This window comes from Megalopta genalis, chromosome 5 (genome assembly GCF_051020955.1).
Source record: "Megalopta genalis isolate 19385.01 chromosome 5, iyMegGena1_principal, whole genome shotgun sequence".
NCBI lineage: Eukaryota > Metazoa > Arthropoda > Insecta > Hymenoptera > Halictidae > Megalopta > Megalopta genalis.
This window is the reverse complement of record NC_135017.1, coordinates 3415505-3443460: the sequence shown is the minus strand read 5'-3', so window position 1 is coordinate 3443460 and position 27956 is coordinate 3415505. Positions and strand designations below refer to the sequence as shown.

The following is a 27956-nucleotide window of genomic DNA, read 5'->3' as shown; positions in this document are numbered from 1 at the left end:
ATTAAAGGGCTTTAGCCTATAAGTAAATATTATTATTTTTTTATTATTATTAATCTCGTATAACTCTGTGATTCGATGTAGCGTTATAAAGATAAAAATATGACATGATTAAAGTTAATTGTGTGAATCACTCGTCAAAAAATATCAAGATTTAAAATCTGAGAGGACGGATTTAGTAGATTATAATATATATGTATGTGTATTTATTAATTACTGCGTAAGTAATCTATAAATACTGTTTATTACTATAATATGTAACAAAATTTCAATACAGAAAATTTTCAGTGTTTAAAATGTTACTGATAATAATACTATAACTGGGTTTCGACAAGGAAATTAATTAACACTGTGTATAACCATGATATATATGTAACAAAATTTTCATATACAAAGTCTTCAATATTTAAAATGTTCAAAATGTTACTGACAGTTACTATCATTGATATATATATATATATATCAACTATATTGATATATATATCAATGATAGTAACTGTCAGTAACATTTTGAACATTTTAAATATTGAAGACTTTGTATATTAAAATTTTGTTACATATATATATACATATACCATAACATATAACAAAATGTTAATATACAAAATCTTCAATGTCTAAATTATTTACAATGTGTAAAATGTTTAAAATGTGTAAAATGTGTAAAGTGTGTAAAATGTGTAAAATGTGTAAAATGTGTAAAGTGTGTAAAATGTTTAAAATGTTTGAAATGTTTAATATGTTACCGAAAATTGCACTTTAACTAACACTGTTTCAAACCATAATATTTAACAAAACTTTAACACGAAAAACTTTCGACGTTTAAAGAGATCGTTATTGCAAATGTTACTATAATTAGGTTTTAACATGAAAATTGATCGTGTCGTAAAAATGAGAGGATAGAATTGAAATTATGTTTAATTATAACCATGTACACATAACGCTCGAATAGATGTTTTGCAAGGAAGGCGGTATTGTTATTTGGTAAAATTATGATTTTGGTATGCTCAAACAGTAGATTCTTAGGTGCTTCCCCTCTATTTCTCGGTTCCCTGAAAGTTATGCCCGTCGGATTCTCTTTTCATCGCGAGGTATTCGAGGGGAACTGAATATCTGCCACACGAGTGCCATTCATTCGGAAGAGAGACTCTTGCGTAAATCCTCGGCGCAGAAATGTACACTATGCACCGTCGAATTGAACCGAGAAGGCTCCATAGTCGAAAGAAATAGCACCGTCGGTCGAGTGACATTTATTTCGTGACTCTGTGTGCCCCCGTCGACGTCTAACGAGCTTATCATGCTAGTTAATAATTTCACGGGGAATTCGAACTTTTCGCGGACACCGGAATAACCAGATTACTTAATATTTAGACGAGCTGAGCTCATGCTCGCTCAGCCGATTTCATAAAAGGCACACACTATTTAATATAATATTTAACAGAAAATGAGTTATTATAATTTTTTACGAACGCTAAAATCGTCAGATTAATTTATGTTTTGGCTAATTATATTTAATATCTACTCAGCAAATTTAACGGTAGGAAGACGCTACTTAATATTTCGCAGAACACGAGCTACTCGAATTTTCAACGAGTGCTAAAGTAATTCATTAATTTAATATTTACATTTTCCATACTTAACACTTTCTGACAAATCAATTTAACATTAGACCAACATTATACAATATTTCGATCAATTAAACTCAATGATTGTTTAGCCACTTTTATGATACACTGAAATTATTTAACCTCGAACGAAAAATAAGTTGCTCCAATTTTTAACGAATATTAATGTATCGGAATTTTTTTATATTAGCACGTAACAGTGCTAGAAATTAAACAATTCGTAAAATCAACTCGTTGTAAGAAATTATTTAACTCTACACATTCGAATTATTTAAGTATTTCTAGTTTAATTTCGAACGTTCTTATTTCTATTCTTCTTCATTATTAGAACAATACTTCCAATTATTATTTTAACAATATTTTCCTTTCAGATGAATCGTTTATTGAATTCCGTTATTTTCTTCTGGGATATTTAAAAATCTGACAGTATATTTAATACCGAATTTAATGTATCACGAGAAAATTGTTATTAAGTTTTATTGAATCGTTTAAATTGTATAACCTTTTATTAAATGGTTTCAATTGTTTAACCTGATATTAAATCGTTTCAAATGTTTAACCTGATATTAAATCGTTTCGAATATTTGACCTGATATTAAACTATTTCAAGTATTTAACTTCATATTAAACCGTTTCAAGCTGTCTCATATTTAACGAATATTTAAAAATCGTTAATTTAATTGAAGACACAGAATCTTCCAACATCTGCATTCGTGCCAAGAATGCTGATGAAAAATTCGATAATTATTTCTGTATTTTTAAAGGAGCGGATTGGCTCTCGAAATACTGAACTATTTTCCATCCAGCATTTCTGTAATTCAGCAGCTGCATTCATCCAATTCATACGTTCCCCACTAGTGGAAATCAAATTTAAGTGGTTGATTCCATCAAAAAGTTTCGTTCCATCGACGGAAATTTTTAACTCTTTCATTAGATAAATATTGCCCAGAAAATGTTTCCCCTTTAATACCGATGAGAGCTTTTGAATATCTTGAAGATACTTAAATTAACTCTTCAAAATAATTGACTTGAAAACAAGAAACAGTACAAAAAAATGCACATTCATTGCTGTCGACGCTTCAATATACTGATAAATATTAAAGTAAATATTAAAATAACAAAACAAAAATAAGTCAAAGCAAACGTAGAAATATCGAAACATCGAAACATCGAAATATGGAAATATCGAAAGCTCGAGATATCAAAAGATCGAAACATCGAAACATCGAAAAATCGAAACATCGAAACATCGAAATATCGAGATATCAAAAGATCGATAGATCAAGATATCGAAAGATCGAAACATCTAAACATCGATAAAATCGATAAAATCGGGACATCGAAACATCGAACATCTTAATATTGAAATTTATTAATATTAATATCAGATTATTAAGTTTAAATGCATAGATTTTCTGGTAAAAGTATAGAATAAAGTATACATTTCTTACATAATGATCTAATATTAATATTAATATATATTTAGCAAAAGGGGTAGAAAATTCTTCAGTGGCACAAATATTTAATATAAAATAATATATTACGTAGAGAAGTTTATCAGCCACATCAACACTACGAACAAAAGTGGCATAATGCACACAGAAGTCAAACGAGTAGGCAAAATTTTTTCCAATAACATGCATTATGGTAATACAGTTGTATATATCGTAAGACGTATTTTGGAATTTTTTATGATGTGTAAGTCGTTGAAATATGATTTATAGGATAAGTGTATCAATTATACCATGCTTTGCCCTGGTTAATGTGGCATTACAATAGTTTCACCTATATTTAAAAACAACATTATTAAATTAAAGATAATGAATTTCTTAAATAAAATTTTATCTGTCATTTTCATAGCAAAATTAAAACTTTAACTTCTCAAGATTCATAAAATGCTGAAAGTAATTTTTTGAATTCCTGTTATAAGGTTTGTGTGACCTGTTGTTCACTTGATCTTGTCGAAACACTTAAGAAATACGTTGCAAATAAACACGATAAAAATATCGAAATAATATTTAAAAAGTGCGATATACATAGGTAAAAGCAACTATTTAATTTGACGAAAACATCGAACGTCGCTTTAATGGGCACAGTAATTCGCACGCTTGCCCTATATCGTCAGAGTTGAAAATGTCATATTTTATTACATATACAGATATTATATAACATTACGGCTAAAGCGCATTCAAAAGTAAAAGGATTACGTCAAAGTACGATTTTCAACGATTTTGTTGCGATTCGTTCACATCAATGGTCGATAATCCAATCTGAAATACCAACATTGAAAATGGTGTTTTATAGAACGAATAGAACTGAAAACAAACTTCCGATGTGCATGCACTGACACAAGTTTAATGAAACTTTTGCGTCAGGCTTGCGCAATGGGTTTGTTTACATGTGCAGCGTTATTGTAAACGCAGTTATTTATACAGGGTATCTTGGAACTGCCGATGCGAACCGAGGGGTGGTAAAATTATTCGGGAAGATAGAAAAACACGGGTGACGTGTTCGTCCATTGCATAGCGTTCTTACTTGTATAAACACGAATTTCCATTTTTCCGTGAAAGGTAATTCTACCGCGAAAAAAGTAACGTCCAAATTCTGTATTTATCTTCGCGCCTGTAATCATGCCTAGTCATGTTCCGCAAAATTTGCATTTTCATAGAATACTTCCAACGACAAACAATCGCGTAAAATTTGATATTCTTCGCTATCCATTGAAATGAATTTAGAATTGCAACGCGATCTATTTCGAATCATTCGCACCACTTTTTATGTTAAAATGGAGATTTGAATATGGAACCAAAAATCTTAATATCTACATTAAATATAGAGAGAATGGAGACAATTTAAAGTAATCAAATAAATGAAATCATATGTGAAAGTCGTGTTCAAAAATCCTTCTTCATTTTCCCAAAAAGATATCCAAAATATTTTCTGAAATCTATATCGATTGTAGTGCAATCTGTTTGAAATAATGTATATCACTTTTTACACAAAGAATATTCGATTAAATTGTAAACTGAAATATATATTTTATATAATATATATAATTAAAAATTATGTTTAAATATATATTATATATATTTATATATATTTATTGTATATTTATTATATATATATATATAATAAATATATAATAAAATAATATAATAATATATATTATATATATATTTATAAAAAGAAAGTTGATCAAAATTCCACTTTCAAAGTGCAAGTATTACTTTAGATTGCTTCGAATTTCTGTAAATTGGATTTAGACATTGTGATTTGGTAAATAGAATTTATATATTGGATTTAATATAATTGGATTGAAACATTGTGATTTGTTTTAAATTTAAACAATGTTTAAATCCAATATATAATTTAAAAATTATGTAAAATATATATATATATAATTTTTTTTTTATTTTCATATATTTATATATATATATATAAATATATGAAAATAAAAAAAAAAATATAAATAATTACATATATATATATATATTTTATATAATATTTATTTACCAAATCACAATGTTTAAATCCAATTTACAGAAATTCGAAGCAATCTAAAATAATACTTGTACTTCGAAAGTGGAATTTTGATCAACTTTTTGGAAAAAGGTGCCACTGTGCGACGTTGTTCCACGAGGGGCGCCGCTAGATAATAGCCCAAATGTCAAAGAAATTCCCCACAAAAGCCGTTAGATGGCTGGTAACCAATTTGGCTAATCTTTATGCGTACAACTTTTGAACCAAAGGTTTGCGCACCTTGGGACTTGAATTTTTGGAGTTTTCTCGACGAAATCTACGGGAATGTATATAAAGGAGCCAAAAATCTCTGGACCCGTAAAGTGAAGTTTAACCCTATTTCACGTAAAGAACGTCAAATGAATTTTGTGGATATAATTATTCAAAATTCTAACACATGGCATGATATTTAGAAAATTTATAGCTTCTCTTTGACGACATTTTCCTCATATTTTATGAGAGGATACGATGTATTTAATATTTTATGCATTTGTTTATGCAATTGTAAGGTTATTGGAAGGATTTGAAGATATTATTAGATTATTTTCAACTTATTATAATCATTAAAGGAAGAAAAACATTTTCAACGAATTTATGATTTTTAGAGTTAACTTAAATGTTTTTTATTTCGCGTGAAGATCCGCAGTCTAATAATAAATCACGATAATAAATTTTATAAATGTACATTTTTATGTTTTATAAATGTTTTTTTTTATAAATGTATAATAATAAGTTATTTATAAATGTCAGCAGGGACTCGATAGATTTCAAGCATCGATTCTCTCTGTTTGAATTTCACCGCGGTGTCGTCGAATACATAGTTTTCGAGCGTTTCTGTACTCGAAGGATGTAGAAACGCACAGGCATGGAAAGTTGCGGGGAAGTACACTCCCTCGCAAGGGTGTCTGTGGCTGCCCAAGCCACGGTTGAACGACCTTGATGAGCAGGCATCACAACTCATTAGACAAAACCGGCGCTTCACCCTTGTTTCGATGCGCAAATTGCGGCGATCCCTCGAGCACCCTCGCCTAAACGCCGCAACCTTCTTGCCAGTGCCTTCCGTTCCGACGTTCGGATGGACACCCGACAGCCAAATGCGGATCTAGAAATTCGCTTGCAGCATTCCGCGTTCTGCTTTCAAGAGAAACCCAAATTTTCAAGAGAAACGCGAATGCTTCACGGAAACGTAAATTTTCGAATCTGAAGGCGAACAGGAACGTTTACGCAGTTGTAAATTCAATCGCATCATTTCGTGTACTCTTCTGGATTACGTGATACAGTTTATAAACAAATTATAAACAATCGTTGGTGTGCCGAAGACATTTTAAGGTGCGATTTCTTCTTGGATATTTTCGGTCTTTGAAAATTTTTTACTATTTAAGTACGATAGCCATTGCTATGGGACTTTAATACATAGTTTTCACTATGTTTAAACAATATCTATAAATTTCTGGATAATGGAAAAATAAAAATTCAGTCTGGTATAAGCAATCAAGTGAATCCAGGATACATGTATTGAAGTAATAGTTGAAGATAGAAGATAGTTTTAATAATATTTGAGAATTTTTTACCATAAAACTATGAAATCTATTATTATGGAACCTTACTACATAGTTTTCATAATATTTAAACAATACCTGAAAATTTCCGCATAACTGAAAAATCAAAATTGAGCTCTGTATGAGCGATCTAGTAAATTCGTGTACAGCAGGGGTGTCAAACTCGCGGCCCGAGATGAACATTTTTGCGGCCCCGTCAATATATCCGACGCAAAGTAAAAATGAAATGGAAATGTGAATTAGAAATTTTGAAAGTAGTCTCGGCCAATAAAATTTCTCCCGAAATAGGAAAGATAGTATCAGAGAAGAGATGTCAAGTATCAGGACGTAAACAATAATTTAACTTTATATATGTTTATTACAATGTACTAGTCAAAATAAAAATATTTGTTTCTATGAATATTGATTTTTTTTTTGCGGCCCACCTAAAGTTTTGGCCCAAGTTAGCTTTTGAGTTTGACACCCCTGGTGTACAGGGTATTAAAGGGATAGTCTGTCGAGATAAATAGAAGCTATTTTAGGTCCTATTTTAGAATCTTTTACCACAAAACCATGAAATCGATTATTGTAAGACCTTACTACATAGTTCTCGTAATGTTTGAAAAATATCTCGAAATTTTTGCAGAATGAAAAAATTAAAATTCAGCTATTTTAAGCCCTATTTGACATTTTTTTTTACCACAAAGCTATGAAACTTATTGTTGTGGAATTTTAGTATATCATTTTTCCATATTTCAACAATCTCTGTTAATTTTTAAGCAATGGAGAAGTCAGATTTGACCTAGTTACAAGCAATCAAATGAATCCAAACAACTTGTACTGAAGCACTAATTAAGAATACAAGATGCTCTAAGATTGCAATTGAATTATAATTCAAAGTAATTATTTACTTGTGTATTATAAAGTAATTCAATTACATTGCAATTCAATGACATTATAATTTGTAATTCAGATTAAATTACAATGCAATTCATAATTGCTATCGGAGTACAATTACAAGATACCAAGCAATTAAATTACACTAATTACGAAATAGGATGTAATTGAATTATGTTATGAATTACGATGTAATTGAATTAAGATTATGAATTACGATATAAATGAAATAAGATTACGAATTACGTAATTCGCTGTTTCTTTAGAGAGACTTTCTGAACGGGTATACATTATAGTATTTGGCAATTTTCACTTTTTTGTTGTTCGTTCGTTTAAAATTATTCAAGTTTGAAGATAACCTGTTATTTATCGCGATATTCCTTATTTCTAGAAATTTTTAAAATTCGTTATCGAGATGTGCCAATACGGCTTTTACATTATTTTTCATGAAATAAGGAATATTAAATGATAATATTATATAATTATGTAAAACTTATGAAATGAAACAAAACCAAAGTATAAAATTGTTTTAAATAGTTTTGAATTGTTTTTTGTTTCTTTTACCATTTTCAATCATTTGTAGTACTTTACAATAGTTTTTAATACTTTTAACAGATGTTAATGCTTTTTAATAGTTTCATATAGTTTTTGTTGACTTTTCAATCTGTTTTTGATTATTTCCAGTCTTCGCACAATACAAATAATTATAATATTTAGTTTTCAATGTTTAGAATATTTGGTATTTCCCACTGTATTGAAATACCATAAATAAACAAATAAATAGGCACGTTTTGAATTTATTAAATAATAAAGATAATGTCTTGAATTATTTATTAATAATTGTTATTTGCTTATTATTATGTTTATTTAATTTAATTTAATTTAATTGTGAACAATGTTTATGATTATTTTGTGTAAGTTGAAATATTATAAATACGTTAGTAGATACATTTCAGACATGTGGCGTGAGAAAAATAATTTTGTCCAACGAAATCAGGTAAATAACCCACTGTGCGATGAATAGAAATATGTATTCCTGTTGCACGCGCACGTGTGCCACTGTCACTCGAGTGTTTCTTCGGCTGCAGAGACCGTCTCGTAGCTAATTACGGATAGTTGGCCCTCCATTACGAATCATTTCGCTTGGCCAGCCGAGCCGCAAAAAAGTATTGTCGCCATAACGAGGTCAGGTATTTACGAATCATTTCACGATGACGCAGGCGGCCGGCTCCAAGAGAAAGAGCCCGCTATAACGAGGACAAGTATTTACCCTCGAGACCACTGAAACAATGGATCTCATCTCTCTATCTTTTATTCGCGTGGCTTCATTGTCCCGCGCTTGTAGCGGCCTGTTCTAATAATCTTAGAACGATCCTCATCGACTTGCTAATGTTCTCATCGAAATCAAAACACGTCGTCGCGATAGAACCGCGGCTGCAACGGGAATCTCTTTCGAACCAGTTTCCACGGTCCGATATCTCCGAAAAATTGATTTTCTTATGCACTTCCGGAGAATATTATTCCAAGCGTCGTACTCGAGCCCCTTAAATGTTCCACTTACTATTTGCACTAGTGACGAATGTAACAAAACAATTTGCAGGGAGTCAAGAAAGTCTCGATACATTTAACTTCCGTTTTTCAAACAGTTGTATAGTTGTTCAGATGTACAGTTGCAAAGGTGTATCGTTGTACAGTTGCACAGTTATAAAAGTGTACAGTTGCGCAGCTGTACAGTTGGACAGTTATAAAGATGTACCGTTGTAGAGTTGTAAAAGTATACCGTTATACAGTTGTACGATTGTCCACTTATATGCGTGTATAGTTGTATAATTGTGTAATTGTACAGTTGTGCAATTGTACGCTTTTGCAATTGTACAGTTGTATAGTTGTACAATTGTACAGTTGTGCAGATGTATATTTGCAGAGTTGAACAGTTCTACAGTTGTGCAATTGTATTTTTGCATAGTTGAACAGTTGTACACTTATACAGTTGTGCAGTTGTGCAGTTGTAAAATTGCAAAGGCGTATCGTTGTACAGTTGCACAGTTATAAAAGTGTACAGTTGCGCAGCTGTACAGTTGGACAGTTATAAAGATGTACCGTTGTAGAGTTGTAAAAGCATACCGTTATACAGTTGTACGATTGTCCACTTGCATGGGTGTATAGTTGTATAGTTGTGTAATTGTACAGTTGTGCAATTGTACACTTTTGCAATTGTACAGTTATATAGTTGTACAATTGTACAGTTGTATAGTTGTACAATTGTACAGTTGTGCAAATGTATATTTGCGGAGTTGAATAGTTGTACAGTTGTACAGTTGTATTTTTGTATAGTTGAACAGTTGTACAGTTGCACAGTTGTACACTTATACAGTTGCACAGTTGTACAGTTGTAAAGTTGCAAAGGCGTATCGTAGTACAGTTGCACAGTTATAAAAGTGTACTCTTATGCAGTTGTACAGTTCGGCATTTATAAAAGTAAAGTTGTAAAGTTATAAAAGTATACCGTTATACAGTTGTACGATTGTACAGTTGTGCAGTTGTATATTTGTAGAGTTGAACAGTTGTACAGTTGTGCAGTTGTATTTTTGCATAGTTGAACACTTGTACAGTTACACAGTTGTACACTTATACAGTTGTGCAGTTGTATATTTGCATAGTTGAACATTTGTAAAGTTGCAAAGGCGTATCGTTGTATAGTTGCACAGTTATAAAAGTGTACTCTTATGCAGTTGTACAGTTCGGCAGTTATAAAAGTAAAGTTGTAAAGTTATAAAAGTATACCGTTATACAGTTGTACGATTGTACAGTTGCACAGTTGTATAGTTGCACAGTTGCACAGTTGCACAGTTGCACAGTAATACAGTTACTCAGTTACACAAATACATAGTTTCATAATTACCTATTCACATTTTTATATTGTATTCACCATTCCATTCTTTTCAAATTGATATAATTTTGTAACAAATCGTCGTACAACAATAAACCTGTACTTCTTTCAACGCTTGAAGCCTCCACGTTAAAAATCGATAATTCATTTCTTCCTAGCTCGGTTTTACATGATAATGCAGGCAGAAAACCGAATACATCAGTTCCCTCGAAATTCATCCATTCGAAACGTTTCCAGAAACATTGTGAAAACTTTTTTTTGTCCAATGAGTCTACCTAAGATTTAAAGATTGAAGAATTCTCTTTACGACGACTCCTCCAAACTTGCTGTTTGGCGTAGAATTTTTGCAGTCACTCTATGAAGCGTAAACGAGGATCCAGTTCGGCAATGTACATCCCTCGTGTACCTTGTCTTATTTTAAAGTAGGCGGTGCCCCTTTCATTCAAACCTCGATAAAGTGACTAAAAGAAATCGCACACCAAAGTTTAAGGGGTCGTTGTAAAGGGGAGGCTTTGATCTTCAATTCCCTGTTAAGATCAGTCGAGGAAAGAATTTCCCAAGGTATTTACAGAGTTTCCCATCCGAAACATTTCCAAGAAAGTACGTGTCTCTAGTTTACCCCCTGGTATGTCAGACAATAATACGTTACAAGAACATGAAGAATGGATGTTAAAAGTAGAATCGTTGAACTTTAAAATGAGTCCAGGTTTATTGTTGTGCGGTTCTTTTTCACGAAAGTAGAACAATTTAAGTACCAGTACTTTTTTGAAAATGAAAGAGTCTCAGGAATTTTTCCCTGAGCGACTGTAATTAGTAGACTAAATTATGTAATTAGTAAACTAAACTATGTCATTAGTAGATTTTCATGCAAAATATGAATTGTCTACGCTTACTACAACATGCAGAAACTACACAGATATTTATTTCCTTCCTTAATAATTCTAATAAGTCGAAAATGATGCAACAGCATTTTTTAATTCCTTAAGTAAATTTAAGCAATTTTTGATATTCTGCAAGAAAGTTACCAGGCACATATTACAGAAAACAAAGGTTTATGGAATAATTTAATTAGCATAATTTAAATAGCGTTTGAGTTAATGGTTTTTAGTCGTAAGTGACCCAGAACTTTTTCGTGGGGAATAAAGAACCACATCGACTGATGCAATCGAAATTTGATTTTTATCCGATAAATGATCAAGCTAATTTTTTGCATAAATCGTAAACTTTCTTTTAAGACACTGCCAGCTCTTTGTGCCTCATAATTTTAATATTCTTATAATTATAATATTTTTTTGATTATTCAACTTGTAGTTTTATTATTATTGTAAAAAGATTGTTGTAGAAAAAAATTACAATACATCTTCTATTTTAACTATTAAAAATGTGACAATAAAGAATTCATAGTTATAAAACTATTCCTCATTATCACATTTTTAGTATTCAGAATAAAAGATGTATTGTAATTTTTTCTGCAACAATGTTTGTATTCAAGGAGTGTGATTTACATAATTTGATGCTTAACGAACGTGATCGTAAAATATGAACTTATTTTGTTAATTTTTATCTTTTAAAATTCTGCAATATCAAATAATTTTTGTACGCTTAAAATAGAAATGAGGAGTTTTATGTGATTTTGTAATATTGTTGGACAACAACGTATTATATTTTATTACCAGAAATAAAATCGAGCTTTTTGGTATTTTGAGGATTTTACAGAGTATTTCGCTTTCAACGTGCTTTCTCCAATAATGGGCAAAAAATGTGGAACGGTTCCTCAAAGCAAAATTGGTTAACCCAGATGTCTGAAGTTTCCACAGAGATTCACATTGTTACGAACTTCATTCACTGATACGGTGACTTTAAAGGAGCCATCTTAACTGCAGTCGAATGCGTCCTCTTAATACTCTCGAAACTTGTACCTCTTGTGCTAGTAGGTACAAGCTGTACCTCCGCATTTTAAGAGTTCGAATATCGATTAGAAAAGTTGAAAACTGTATTTAAGGTATTACTGTATTAGCTGTATTAACGTATTATCATAGTTAAAACATAGAAATATTAAATTGTTTTAGAACAAAAATTATAAAGGATTGAAATGTCTAAAATCAAATTTTTTTATAACAAGAATTATTTACAGTTGAATCGTTGAATTATATGAAGAGATGAAATTTCGAAAATAAATAATAAGAGAAAATAGAATAGAAACTATTTATACCATTAAATAGCAATGTTATGCACTTCGAAGATGGCAGAAGGTAAACAATCAAAACTTCAGTGTAATATTTAAATTCTTAAAGGGTGGCATTATACCTACCATGGTTAAAGTATCGAATTATATTAAGAGTTAAAATATTCTATAAAATATTCTATTCTATAATATTCGAAATTATCTAGAAGGGTTGTTCAGGAATAAAACATTGAAAATAGAAATTGTTTTATAGGAGAACTATTCACAGTTTAAACGTCGAAAATATAAATTATTCTATAATAAGATGTCGCAAAAGATTAAAATATTGTAAACAACAATTTTGTGATCAAAATTGTTATACAGAAACAGCAATCAATGATTAAAATCTCAAAAGTAGATATTGTTTTCGTAGTCTATTTTGCAAAACCAGAAACGTGAACGAGAAACTCTTAAAATAGTCTTAAAATATCTTCTTGTTCTAATAATATTAGGTTGAATATTATAAGTACATATAACAATGAAGTTGTAACAATATTATAACTTTATACAACTATTCCTGTGGATAATTATGTACAATACTTATAACTAAATAGTAGATAATATATATATATTATCTACTATGTATGCAATAGTATCTCATATTATTAATATTGAAATTAATCGAAGAAAAGGATCGAATAGCAGAAAGCAAAGTAGCAAGGAAAGAAGATACTATAAAGCAAAGTAGCAGGAATCGAGTAACAGATAACAAGAAAGTCGCGACGAAACACAGTGATTGAGAAATGTAGTGCAGAACAACTAGCAAGAAAACACAGTAGTAAAGAAACGAAGCAAGAAGATGCAAAACTGAAATGAATCAAATAGTAGAAAACAATGTAGCAATTGAGACAGAATCAAAGTAGCAAAAAACAACACCGCGAAAAGCGAAGTAATATTAAACAGCGTAGCAGGAAACAAGTAGCATAAACAAAGTAGTAAGGTAACAAAGTAGCAAGGTAACAAAGTAACAATGAAAACAAAAATGCGAAGTTTAGCGAAGGGAAAGTTTCTGGATTCCTCGCAACAAATTCGAGGAAACATCAATTTATCTTCAGTTTCCTACTCGCTACATCGTGTGAAAGCATGTTAGGAAAAAATGAACCAAGTATAGCGAAATTAAAAGCATCCAGATTTAAAACAAGTACAAGTTTATTGGTATTGCCTCACCGTTACGAAATTATAACAGTTCAACGATCGACCATCTGCCGAACATAGGAAAGTCAATGTAGAAAAGACGTGTCGATTAAATCGTGAAAGCAGGAAACTGAAATAATGTAGCAAAGGAAATAACGTTGCGAAAAAAACGGAGTACTACGTAGAAGCAACGTAACATGATGCAAAGCAAAAAAGAATCGAATAACAGAAAACAAAGTAAAATAAACAAAAGTAGCAGGGAACAATGTAGCAGAAACAGAACAGCAGGTAACAGTAGCTGGCAACAAAACGCCGAGGCAAACAAAATGTCGAGGAAACAAAGTAACATTAAACAGCGTCGCGAAAAAGAAGTAGCACAAATAAAGTAGTACTAACAAAGTAGCAGAAACAAAGTAGCAGAATCAAAGTAAGATAAATAACGTAGCAAAGGGAACAAAAATCACAAATTTCATGTACAAAAACATGTTTGATCCCCAGAAACAAATTTAGATTGGAATGAACCTATGGCTCCAGTGTTCGAGCTTTAAAACGAGTCCAAGTTTATCACGGCGCCTCTCGTTTTGTCGAAACTGTAACAGTCCACACGTCGACAATTGACCGAAAATCGGAAATTCGGTACGCAGAGACTTTCTGGAACCGCCGTGTGCGTCGACCTAATGGAATAACAGAAAGGTCCGCTGGGATCGTTCTACGCCTATCACGGTCGGCAAACGATATCTATTAATTGCACGGTGTATAGGGCGCAGGACAAAGGGTACGTTTAACCCGCAGGAGTCACGATCGACTGGCTAAATTATTTAAAAAGGAGCCACCCTCTTTAAGGTAGAGGCCGTCGCTTCGCTTCGCGTCGCGTCGTTTCTTGCCTGCCGGCGACGGGAGCGCGCAAGCGGGAAATGGATGTGGTTCCATTCATGCTTATTTCAAGCTCATTGTGCGTCGGGTGCATTCAGCCTTTGACTTGCCTCTCGTGTTGCCACTGCAGCAATGTTTCATAGAGAGCAAGAGGCATACGTGTCACTAGCTAAAATCAGGAAATACTAGTGTCACATTTTCTTTGACGCTAACGAACATTACTGAAGAAGTACGGGCCTTATCTTCCTCCCTTTTCGTCTCTCCACGCGCATCTTTTTTTCTTCTTTAATATCTCCTTTGTCTCCCGTCACAGAAACATCCCTGTGCATCCATTAAACTGCATCAAATTATTCGACTTGTTTTAACAATCTTGTGACGCTGTAGATTTCGCGATAACCGAGAGAAGCAAATTTTCATGTTCGGAAACGTTTCGCGCTTTCATAGCAACAGTTACGCGGTTCGAATTTACACGTTCTGTGGTGTTTTCTGAATAGAATGGTATAGTTTAACGTTCAATTGTGATCGAGGAATCGAGTTCAGGTAACGATCAAAGGGAGAAAGGCAACTGACGCGTTTCAGACGTTCTTTCCGCATTCAGCCTTTTTTGATCGTTTTCTCGTACTCATAATTCAACATTTAACCGTGCCATTTTATTCACAGTACTCCGCGGAATATTATCATGTTAATGAGAATCGTATAACAGTTACCGCGAGACCGCAAGACGTTTTCATATCCGTGTAGACGCGTCCAAACGTAAATCTTGAAATAAACTCTAAATTTAGATCTCGAAACCTTGTTGAAGAAAATCCTAAATTTAAACTCTGATGAAATGTAACTTAGCTACATTGAAAGTAGAGATTTCAATCTTCGATACGAGTCTAAGTAGATCATTGTCCGATTTGTTTTCACAAAGTTATAATGGATTGAAGTACCAACTGATGTTATTTCAAAATGATAGCAGAGAGTTAGTCACCCTTTTATACCAGACGGTTTCAATCGTTTGTAAAGGTATCAATTTTAATTCTTCCGTATTGAAAAAATTTAAAAACATTGTTGAAACATGAGGAAAAGTGTTCAAAAAGGTCAATAGTAGCAAGTTTTTTGGTATCTGGGTAAAAAATTCTTAAACTGGATCTTAAACGTTCGAGGAGGATATTGCCATTGTTCTATGCACTTCAACGAGTTTTTAATCATGTCTCTGTGTTTATAATGAAATTATATTTATATTATGTTAATAATGTATGATATATTATTATATGTTACTACTATAATATGATATTATTAATTTATTATTGTATATTAATATCCTTGTGTATAATATATAACCATATATTACTAGATATTATTAATTTAATCATTTATTATACATCATATACAATATTAATAATATATGTAATATATTATTATATGTTACTACTATAATGATAATATATTATTAATTTATTATTGTATACTAATATCCTTGTGCGTAATATGTAAGTATATATTATTAGATATTATGAATATATACTAGTATATTATGTATCATATTCTATATTAATAATATATAATATAATATTTTACGTTACTACTATAATAATATCATATCATTAATACGTAAAATATAAATATATTTTCATTACAAACGCAGAGACATGATTAAAAAATCGTTGAATTAATTACTACTGCATAAATCGTTATGTTAATAATATTGAATATAATTTATAATGTATTATTATATTAATAATATCTAATAATATATAGTAGTATATTATACACAGTAATTATACATATTATTGTTCAAGCTAGGGTTGTATAACTTTTTTTATAACTTATATTGCCGTCGAGAGTAGAATATCGACAAATCCAGCTTTTATTCTCTTCATGTTGGCATTAATCGATAAAGAGTCTCGCTTTTTATTTCACGAACAGTAATCATAGGAGGCGTTTTGTAAAATCTAGAAACGGGAAACGGTCGAGTTTTCGCGAACGGGTTAAAGGGAGGTTTTAATATCGTCCCGACGTGACCTTTTTTTCGCATTTTATGGTCTGTTTTTCTGTTTCTTCTCCTTTTTACATGGATTACAAAAGAATCTGAACAATATTCTATAGCGACTGATAGGAAATCGATAAGGCACGCGAGTCACCGACGTCCAGCAGCATGAAAAGTGTATTATTCATGGCACTCGTGCAGCACATGTATGTATCACGTTTCTTCTTAATGAATTTAAAGGTACGCTGCCGTGCATCACGTGCGACACGCTTCGTTACGTATCGCGGCTCCATATTTTCTCGAACAATTCATTTTATTAATTCAACCTTTTATCCACTCGAATAGATCATCCATTTTCTTCTTTCTTGTTTGTCCAATTTTTAGATCGGCGAATTTAAATTGTCGACGCTGTTTCGTCGTGCGTGCCAAAAATGAAACGAAAAATATTATTTGTCGTTTACATAATTTTAACAGCTTGTTGTCTTTCTCATTTATTTTAAATATGCGAAAGTTTATCAATTACGATTTCTACGAAACAATGGAAACACAAAATTGTTTGCTAATGAACTTAGACAATTTTAATGTATTTTTTAACTGTGTTAAGAATTATAAAAAAAAGAAACGAGATTATTTGCGACACGTTTCTTTCACCAAAAGTCGAGAGAGTATGTTTTTAAAAACATTTTTGAATTGTCCTAAAAGTCGTGGCATAGTCGGTCATAACGATGGTGTTATCTTATTTTTACAGGTAGAATTGCTGGCTAACCGGTTGCGCCACGATGTTTAGAACACTCTTCTGTATAGTTAATCTGGTGAACGAAAAATTGTCCAAACATTGGCAATTCAAAAATCCTTTACAAACGCAACGAGTCAGACGAGAGCAATGCAAAAGATATAAAAATATTTTTCCATATTTATTGAATCAGACAAGAACATATTTCGCCACCAAAAATTGTCGAACTGTAAAAAGAATTTTCGAATTTTTAACATTCAATGTTGCCAACGAAGACCCTCGAATCAGACAAACAATAATTCTTCTTAAACGCATCAAGTGAAAATATGATGATAAAGAAATGCAGGAATATTTTCAACGTTTATTAAATCGAGCGAAAATATTTTGCCACCAAACATATTGGAGTTAAATGGTAAAAGAAATTGTCGAATTTTGACTTTTAATATTATTAACGAAGAATCTCGAATCACCCAAATAGCAATTACAACGATTCATCTTGAATGCACCGACCAAAGATATCATAAAAAAACACATAAATAAACGAGGAAAGATATTTTACTACCGAAAATTGTAGGGTTGAACGGTCGTGAGAATTGAATAACGAAAAATTCATATCTAGGATTTGCGGGTGTGTAAGAGTGCAAATGAAAAATGAGGTGATCTGTTATGTTTCCAGGAAACGGGAGAGACAACGGGAACGTCTTTGTCGCATGTCCAACCAGGTTTTAACGGAATGCACCCAGTTTAATGGAACATGGCCTGACCCGGATGATCCGCGCTGGAGCAGCGGTGAATACGTGGAAGTTCTGTCAGACCTGTTCCCGACAAATAATACCAACTGTTGCTCGATAGCTGGCACCACAACAGCTTTATCGACCGGTAATTCTGTTGAATTCCCCCTTGAATAGCATCGTCGAATACCAAAAGCTATATACCATGGCTGCGAGAAACGTACACCTCCATTTCAACAAAAATTAAATTACATTTCTACGACTGCATTTGCTATTCAATTTTTATGATGAAACCAGTCGCAAAAATTACATCAAAATATTAACAAAAAGTGAATTCATAAATCTAAACATAATTTGGTAAAAATTATATTTTATAGTTTCAAGCATTTCAAATTTTGGATCTTACGAGAAATTAATTTGTATTAATAAATATCATTAAAGTAATACTAATGAGTAGAAATCATAAAATTTGTTGTATCAAAATAATTCGTTTTTCCAGACATATTATTATATAAAGAATTTTATATCTATTTTCATGGTAAATGCAAAGGAATTGTTCACTCAATGTGTTAACATATTTCTTCTGTTAATAATTACAAAGCCACTTTGATTCGTGAAATTGTATAATTATTTACAGTAGCGGACATATGTTTAAGATCACTTGGGAAACGGTATAACTTTTTTAGAAACTGAACTAAATAACTTGAATTTTCTTTAGATGATAGAGGAAGCGGTCTACTAGACATTGACTCTAATACATTTTTTTAAATTTTGCGAATACTTGGAATGACAAAAAAATTAAAATACTCATGGTTTTCAATTCTTTTATCTGAGCCTGTAACGACAATGTAAAAAATGCATTTTGTAGATCTTGGTTAGTTATATGCATGCTGAAAATTTCATCGATATTGGTTAATGCAAAATCAAGTTACAAGCGTCAAAAGATTTTAAAAACTGCAGATTTCTCACACTTATTGGTCAAAAGCGTTCAAATTCGGAACAAAAATGCGATTTTTGCGTTCTTCAATTTCTTATAGCTCCTATCAAGGTCAACCAATATCGATGAAATTTTCAGCATGCATGTAACTAACCAAGAACTACGAAATGCATTTTTAAAATTTTTGTTACAGGCTCAGAAAAGAAAGTTGAAAACCATGAGTTTTCTTAATTTTTTTTGTCATTCCAAGTAATCGTAAAATATTGAAAAAAGTATTACAGTCATTGTCTAGTAAATTGGCCCCTCTATCATCTAAAAAAATTCAAGTTATTTAGTTCAGTTTAAAAAAAAGTTATACCGTTTTCCAAGTGATCTTAAATATATGTCCGCTACTGTATTTAGCGAGATACTTTTGGTTCGATGAAATTTCACGTAACGCGCATCTGTAAGATGTTAACGTTCAACAAAAATCGATATTCTCATCGACCCGTGGAATTAAAAGCTCGCGAAAATGTTAGAAACGAGGCAACGTTTTCGTGACAATTTACTGACAAGATATCTGTGTATTCAACAGCGGAAAGTTTCATACCTGCTGAACCACCCTTCGAACTCTGGCAAACGATACTGATTGCTGTCTGCCTCGCATTATGTATACTGTTAACTGTCGGCGGTAACATTCTCGTTCTTCTGGCGTTTATCGTAGATAGGACTATCAGGCAACCCAGCAACTACTTCATCGCATCATTAGCAGCCACCGATGTGCTTATTGGTGAGCTTTTTCACAAATTTATCGATTTGCGATAGCTATGTAACTTAGCTTCATAACTTTCTCCATAGAAAAACTTTTCCATAACGCAATAACAGGGAAACAAAATTAAAAAGTATTATTCAGTGAATTGTTTTTAGAAATAATCTAGACAATGAATTTCAAAGATAATTCAGTGCCCTGAGAGTGGCATTGTTTAAATGAATACATGTTTGTGTATAATTGTTTTTTAATCAATTTTATCGATCATTAAGGTTTTATAATTTTCGATTATTTATTGATTCCCTTTCAATGATTTTCTGTAATTTCAAATACAGTAAGTCTGCTCTTTTAAAGCTCGTACAATTTGTTCAATGATATTTGATAATTAATTTCACAATGACTGTTTGTTTACGCAAGGAGTCTGCAAAATAATCTGATAAATCTGCGAATTCTCGGTTTCAAATTGTGCCAAATAATTTTGAGAATCACTGTACAGAATGTTCCAAAAATATGGTAAACCATTGAAAAGGGTGATTCCTGGGATGATTCGGGAAAACTTTTTCCTTAGCGAAAATGTTCTTCGCAGCTTCGTTAAGAAGTTATTAACGAATCAACACGGACCAATCAGAGATCGAGTACAGCCGGCGCCCTGCCCAGGGCAAAACCAAGCGCAATGTCGCAGCGCGCCGCATTGGTTGCGCTGGAACGCGTCAGATGTACTCGCACTCCGATTGGTCCGTGTTTTTCGTTAATAACTCATTAACGAAGCAAGGGAGAACATTTTCGCAAAGGAAAAAATTACTTCAAATCACCTAAGGAAGCTCTTTTCAAGGGCCTGCAACAATTTTGGAACACTTTGTACACTGTTTTACAAACGTGACAAAATTGAATTTATTTAAATTTCGTACTATTGCGACGATGATATGCGATTTAATAAAGAAGTTTATTTAGACATTCCTCTGGTAAACATTCTCATCAGCCCTTTCAAGAGCTTACAATAATTTCATACATATATCAACGATATCACCAATATCTCCATGTTATCGCCTCAATAAAAACCTTCCATGAAAAACAAAATAACCCACGAGTCTCGTGTTGCACAGGTACAGTCTCGATGCCGTTCTACACGGTATACGTCTTAATGGGCTACTGGAACCTGGGTTCGCTGCTGTGCGACCTGTGGCTGTCCGTGGACTACACGGTCTGCCTGGTCTCCCAGTACACGGTCCTCCTGATCACGATCGATCGGTTCTGCTCGGTAAGAATCGCGGCTCGCTACCGGAGTTGGCGGACCAAGAACCGAGTGATCTGGATGGTGTCGATCACCTGGATCATCCCGGCGCTGCTGTTCTTCATCAGTATCTTCGGCTGGGAGCATTTCACGGGTCGCAGGGACCTGAGCCCCGGCCAGTGCGCGGTCCAGTTTTTGAAGGAGCCAGTGTTCAACACCGCTCTGATCATAGGCTACTACTGGACCACGCTGGTGGTGCTCTTCATCCTCTACGGCTGCATCTTCAAGACCGCGTACGACATGCAGAAGAAGAGCGAAATCAAGCAGAGACAGATGCAGTTCGTGGTGGCGCAGAGCGCGGGCGCCATGTCCGGAATGGCGGCCAGCATAGGGATGTCGAAGACGCAGAGCACCCTGCTGAGCCAGGACAAGCAGAAGATGGCTACCTCGGCGGAAGACGGCGGCGACGGCGACGGGTCCGGGCAGAAGACGTCCTCGAAGACATCTACGGGTCTCGGTGACTCTGCGGGCAAGCAAGCGAGCACTTTGGCCGCTGAGACCGAGAGGTCCGAGCCCTCCAGCAGCCCCATGGTCGACTCCGACGAGGAGAGCACATGCGGCCCGTCTCAGCACCAGACCCACCTCAGGAAGCGGTCGTCGGTAGCGGACCTGGTGGCGCAGTCGGGAGCGTTGCAGGTCTTCGTCGCCAACAGCTGCCTGAACGGCATCGTCCCAGCGAAGACCCTACCTACTAGTCCCACCTGCGACACGCAGAGGGCGCAAGCACTGCCCAGGATCCAGGAGACCAGCCTCCTGGACACTGAAAACCCGGACAGGTCGAGCAGCCACACCCTGACGCCAGAGCAGTCGCTGAATTCCAATGGGGAAGCGGGTAGCAAGCAAGCTATACCCTCCGCGGAGACCTCGCCACCCACGCAGCCTACCAGGTCCATCAGCGGCAGCCAGCAGAACATCATCCCCCCGCCTATGCAGTTCCAGAGCAGCCCTCCAGTCTCGGACAGCCCCCTAACTTCCTCGTCGATCGACAGACCTAAGTCCCTAGTGGTGACTCAGAGAACCTACGACATCTTGACGGGTCTCGACAGCGCCGACTTGAGGTTCATGGACGAAAGCTCGGTGATCCTGCCCAGCCCCTCCTGCGAAAGCCCGCCGTCCTCCTTCTCTTGCAGCCTGGCGCACCCGCTCTCCACGGCACCGTCTTCGCCGATCCTCGGCAACACGACAGCAGCGCCTAGCACCACGCTGCTGCAAACAGCGCTGATCAGGGCGACGCAGGCGCAATCTATCAACACGCAGAGCAAGCACAGCCAGCCGCCCATGTCCAACGCTTCCAGCCAGACCCATCCTCCCAGGGTGTTCATAACGCAGAAGACGAACGTGGCGTCGCAGACCTCGCCGGTCAGCAAAGTGCAGACGGAGGTCAGCGTGAAGGTAGAGGACACTAAGCAGCAGCCTGTCACCACGGTCGTCAGCGCCCCCGAAACGTTCAGCATGGTGATGAGCCAGCTTTCCGAGGCCAGCAAGGCCGGCAATGCTCAAAACTCGTCTTCTAGCGGCAGCATGGTGCCCACGATCTCTGGAACCACCGGGAACGAGGACTCGAAGAAGCAGAAGAAGAGGGAAAGCAGGGACGGAGGGTCCAGGAGGGACTTCGTCAAGACTTTCGGGAAGAGGCTCAAGAGCAAGACTCAGAGGAGGGACCCCACCATGGGTAGACAGAAGTCTCGGACCGAGAACAGAGCTGGAAAGGCGTTCAGAACCATCTCCTTCATCTTGGGGGCTTTCGTCGTCTGTTGGACGCCGTATCACATCATCGCCCTGGTGGAGGGCTTCTGCTCCGATCCGCCCTGCACCAACGGACACCTCTTCATGTTCTCCTATTTCCTCTGCTACGCCAACAGCCCCATGAACCCCTTTTGTTACGCGCTGGCTAACCAGCAGTTCAAGAAGACATTCACCAGGATACTGAAAGGGGATCTGCATATGACGTAAAGGGGACGACCGGAAGGCCTTCCGTAGATAATTTTGAAATTTACGCATCGTGCCATGTCGATGCTGAAACTGGACAATAAAAGTAGCATAACGACGCGATACACAGTATTGTGCGCTTTCTGTATATAGAGGCTAGGACGCGTTCATAGAGTTTTAGGTCGCATTCAACGGTGTATATACTGTATATGTATGGGTGTTTGTTTAACGCGTACGGACTTCCGTAAACCCGCCGAACTCGATCGCGCTGAAACTAAGCACATAGCTTCGTTTCGCATAGAAACAACGTTTGCCAGATGGATTTCTTGCGACTCGAAAGTCGCCGTACAAAATTTTGCATAAATTACTTTACCATTTTCACGCGCGAGTTTCTCTCAAATGTCGCGCAGAGCCCTGCTTTAGATGAAAAGAGCGTCTGCGAAAGGGACTTTTGGCGGCTCGAAAATTAAAGCGCACAATTTTACAGAAATTGCTTTACCATTTCTCTGATTTTCCGTAGAACTCTGTTTTAGGTGAAAACCGTGTTTGCGAGAAGGATTTTCGGCGACTCGAAAAACTGTTGTGCTCAAATTTCGTCCAAATTCTGCATAGAACCTTGTTTTAGATACGAACTATATTTGCGAGAAAGTTTTTTGGTTATCGACAACTAGGTTAGGTGTAGGTTAGATTCAAGTTTACTTTCAGTATAATTCACATTTTACATAGAGCTTTTTAACTCGCATAAATACAACATTCGCTAGAAAAGTTTTCGGTTGCTCTAGTCAAAATCGAAATTGTCGAGAAGAATATGTTATTACTGACACGTCACTCTCTGCCTTACCGACATCTAGGTTAGGTCTGAGTTGGGTTTGACTTAGCTTTCGTTTCGTTAAAAATCCCTTTCGCAAACATTGTTTCTATGCGAAGTAAAGGTATTTGCCTTTCAGCGTAATCAGATTTGACCGATTTTCGGAAGTTCCTCTACCGATGCGGGGAAGCACGCACCGCGCCGGACAGGCGAATAGATTTAGGGGATGAGTTCGGTGAGCTTTCATGGGGGGGCGGTCGATTTCATGCCGATTCTGTACAATGATTGAAAAATTGTCGACTGAATGGGTCGAAATCGAAACATCAATTTTTGGCCTATTTTCCCGTTTAATTGGATGCGAAAATTCCGGGAAATATCTGGCACGTGTCCAACATATCCAGACACATATTCTGCAATTTAATTTCGACTTTCAAGTTCAGAATCCTGGTTGCGAAAAAACAAGAACCTCAAAATGATCGTAGAAATGCCTGACTTTTTGTTCGAGGATGTTACGCGAGCAAACGACTTGACGGAAATCGATAAATTTATTGCAGACGGTGGGGGAGGGTTCCATGCTAACTGGACGAATCGGTGAAACGGGAATCGCGACGCCAGTGTATCCGGAAAAAATTCGGAGCGGCGGCTTTTTGAATGCGCTGTGCAAATTGGTTGAACTCCAGGTTTCGAAGAAGAAAGATCGCAGGACCGGTCTGGATTTTGTGGCATTGTATTCAATGAATTATGCTGCGCACACACGGTATTCGGTCCTCCGTGTCTCTCCAGCGTTTCGTTTGATGCTGTGTCAATAATAAACAGCGGAGATGAAGATTCTCATCCAGGATTGCAACTTCGTTTCGTTACTGCCTTTTCGTCATCGCAAACATCCGCAAGCACGGGGATTGTTGGAGTTAGAGATTCTCCGTTGACTCTTTTACGGTGTCTCGAGGCAGGTCTTGAACCCCACATATAGGGTGTACCGTAATTTCGGCTAAATCTGGTCCATCGAATCCACCAAGGAAGATAAGTGACTTTTGAAAACACTTTACAATTTGCTCGGGCATAAATCATCACTGGACACGAATGTTTATTGCATGCTATAATTTATACTGTTTCTAACAATACAGTACAAATGCCATAACTTTCCGAAAATCTGTCCAAAATGAAACGAGAAGATTTGTTAAGATTTATGAGTTTGTTCATGGGAGCAAATCGGTTTTCAATAACTCATTTTTTTAATATAGTTTTCTGCAAAATTGTTTATTAGATTTTTATTGCAATAGTATGATATACCTTCAAATTAATTAAAAATCTGCTATGCTTTTAATTTTTGGCAATTTTATGGAATGTCATGGTATTCTGAAGTGAGTCAGTGCCATATTGAATGGTATTAACTATAGTATGTAACGAAAATTTGTGTATGGCATGGAATATTGCTCGAACAAATTCGAAAAAGATTTTCAGTGTTATGTTGCTTAGATTTTCTGTGACAACTCCCCAAAAAGACCTACCTTTTGGGCGATTATATTCGAAAAAAGGGCTGCTGAAATAGTGAACGTTGCAACCTGCACAAGTCAATTACAACAATACATGAAAGAGACGCATAATCATTTTTTAGTTATTCATAACTTCTGTGATATGCAGTGACAATGGCAGCGCATTTACAAATTGGAGATTTTTATGTAAAATACGTTGCAATTACCGCAGGATGCATTTTTTAAGAACTTGTACTTTTCGGGAAATAAATTTAAATCCACGAAGTTGTTAAATTTTACAATTGAGGATTATTTTTTATATAATGAGAATAAAAATTAATTATTCTTGTTTCTTGTAAAATTTAATTTTGGAAAAAATTTCCAATCAACTTGAAAAAGTTTCGATCTTTTGACTTGGGAAATTTTTCGTCTTGTTTGAAAATTGTTTAAACATATTAAAATGTTTGTAGTGTTACAAAAATATGCACCAATTATATTTGGATGGATTTAGTAAAAAATTTATAACATACAAAATTGAAATTTAATTGAATGCCTAACAGTTTCTAATTTGCTTAAATAATTGTTTAGACTTGTTTTGATGTTTGCAATATTATATAAATCTATGTCATTGTATTCTATAGAATCTTGTATAGAATTATTCTATGCACCGAATATGTTTATGTTTAAATAACGCAAACAAATTTCTGCGATTTTCTTCTTTAAATAATTTTCTAAAAATACTGTTAGTACTAGACGAAAAAACGATTTTCAAATACGAATTTTTTGCAACAAAATCGCATCGATTATCAAAATTCAAACAATGCAACGATATAATTGGAAATGTCGAATGAAAACAAAAATGAAAAACGATTAAAAATAAATAAACATTTGTTTTTCGAATAAGTATAAAATTTTCTTGGAAGGAAAATCGCTATTGTCACAGCATCACAGGTTCGTCACAGTATTTTCGTACAATTTAAAGAATTTTATAATGTTTAAATAATCCCATTTCGACTGAGCATGCTTTTTAAACATATATTTTTAAAGACACTGACACCGCTCGCGCAATGGCGTCGCGACGCCGAATTTAATGACAGTAAGCCTTAATACTGCTAATCGAGCTTCCGATACAATCGCTGATCAATAAAAAAAGCTTTCCCAATCTTTTTTAAGCCGTCATATTTATCATATATATCGATTTTCAATACGTGCAATTTTGTCTATAGAAAAGAAAGAATGACATTACATTTTGTTCTACAATATTTCGTGACATTTTTCATTAAATTTTTTAAATTTATATCGAGGGATGGGAACATAGTGATGCATTTAGAAATTATTTTTGCAAATTATGCTGCATTCGGCGAATTGTTTAATTTTCCTTCTATTAAAACTAGCGGAAATTAAGCCGAACACATTTCGAATATTAATTAGGAAATGTAATTTTGTAGCAATTATTTCAAAGATTCATTAGGCCCTTAAATGCATAATTTTTTTAAATGTTAATTTCAAAAATAAATTGTCTAACAATAATATTTAATTTTCAAAAATGAAATAAATTTATTAAAATTGAGATTGTGAAAATAAAATTGATTTTTATAAAATTAAGATTCTGCAAACAAGATTGATTGTTAAGAAATGTGTTTACAAAGTTAATTTCTAAAATTAAAAAATTAGGTTAAAAATTGATACTAAAAATTTTGTATCACTTTTCCACACAGTTTTACTAAAATCCCTTGCTGCATTATAAATAGTTGCATTGTCAAATGGCAACATTGTGCATTTAGGGGTTGAACAAAGTCGAATTTCAGTTCGCTTTTTTAATGCAATGTGAACACAGTCAGATGGGTTCCGGTTCTGAAATTCATTATTCAAGTGAAAAGAAAATTCATGGTTATGTCCAAAGTCAATGTATATTTTTCAAACTTCACTGCCAATGGCGATAGTCATCCTACTGGTTTCGTTAACTTTACTATAAGGCCGCCGTGAATCTTAAGTATTATTATCAGTGATAACGATCGCTCTTCTTCTACCGTGTATAAATCTGTACTGCACGATGTATAATAATTGACACTAGCATTAGCTCCCGCCATACTGTTCATAGTACTCGCACGTGAATCGTTTCAAATAAAATTCTTTGGACTTCATAATATGTTTTGAAACGTGTGTACGTATATTTATTGTACAAATTAGAATAACACATTTTAGGTTACACGATTTTGAAATACATTTTACAATATAATATTTTCAAATATCTTGCTCCATGTGGAAATTAATTTTTCGAGATATAATGAGGTACGAAATATATTTTAAGTTAGAAAAGTTATATGTTAATTTCGAATTGTATTTCAAAATATACATATCAATTTTAAAATATACTTTAATGAATTTGGATAGTAGACAATTGTACATAACTGTAAAATATATTTTTAAAAATCCGGACAATACTGTCCAATTTTAAAAATAAATACAGTTTAATACACAGCAGTACTACCGAATTTGCTTAATATATTTTATTTTACATTCATTAAAATAAATTTGAAAATATTTTATGTATTATTTCAAAATTTTAATATACGTAAATTTTTGACTTTCATGTGTTTTAAAATATAGATTTTAATTGGAGTACATATTTTAACTA

General features: G+C 34.3%; 1 protein-coding gene across 1 annotated transcript in view; it reads left to right on the top strand.

Moving 5' to 3' along the window:
* Positions 1 to 27569, top strand: part of mAChR-B (muscarinic acetylcholine receptor) — a 124252-nt gene extending 96683 nt beyond the window's left edge. The window contains exons 3-5 of the mRNA XM_033465142.2: positions 18079 to 18281; positions 19645 to 19839; positions 20922 to 27569. Of these exons, the coding sequence (XP_033321033.2) occupies positions 18079 to 18281; positions 19645 to 19839; positions 20922 to 23062 (2539 nt within the window). The 3' untranslated portion in view covers positions 23063 to 27569. The remainder of the gene's footprint in view (positions 1 to 18078; positions 18282 to 19644; positions 19840 to 20921) is intronic.
* Positions 27570 to 27956: the final 387 nt, after the last annotated feature.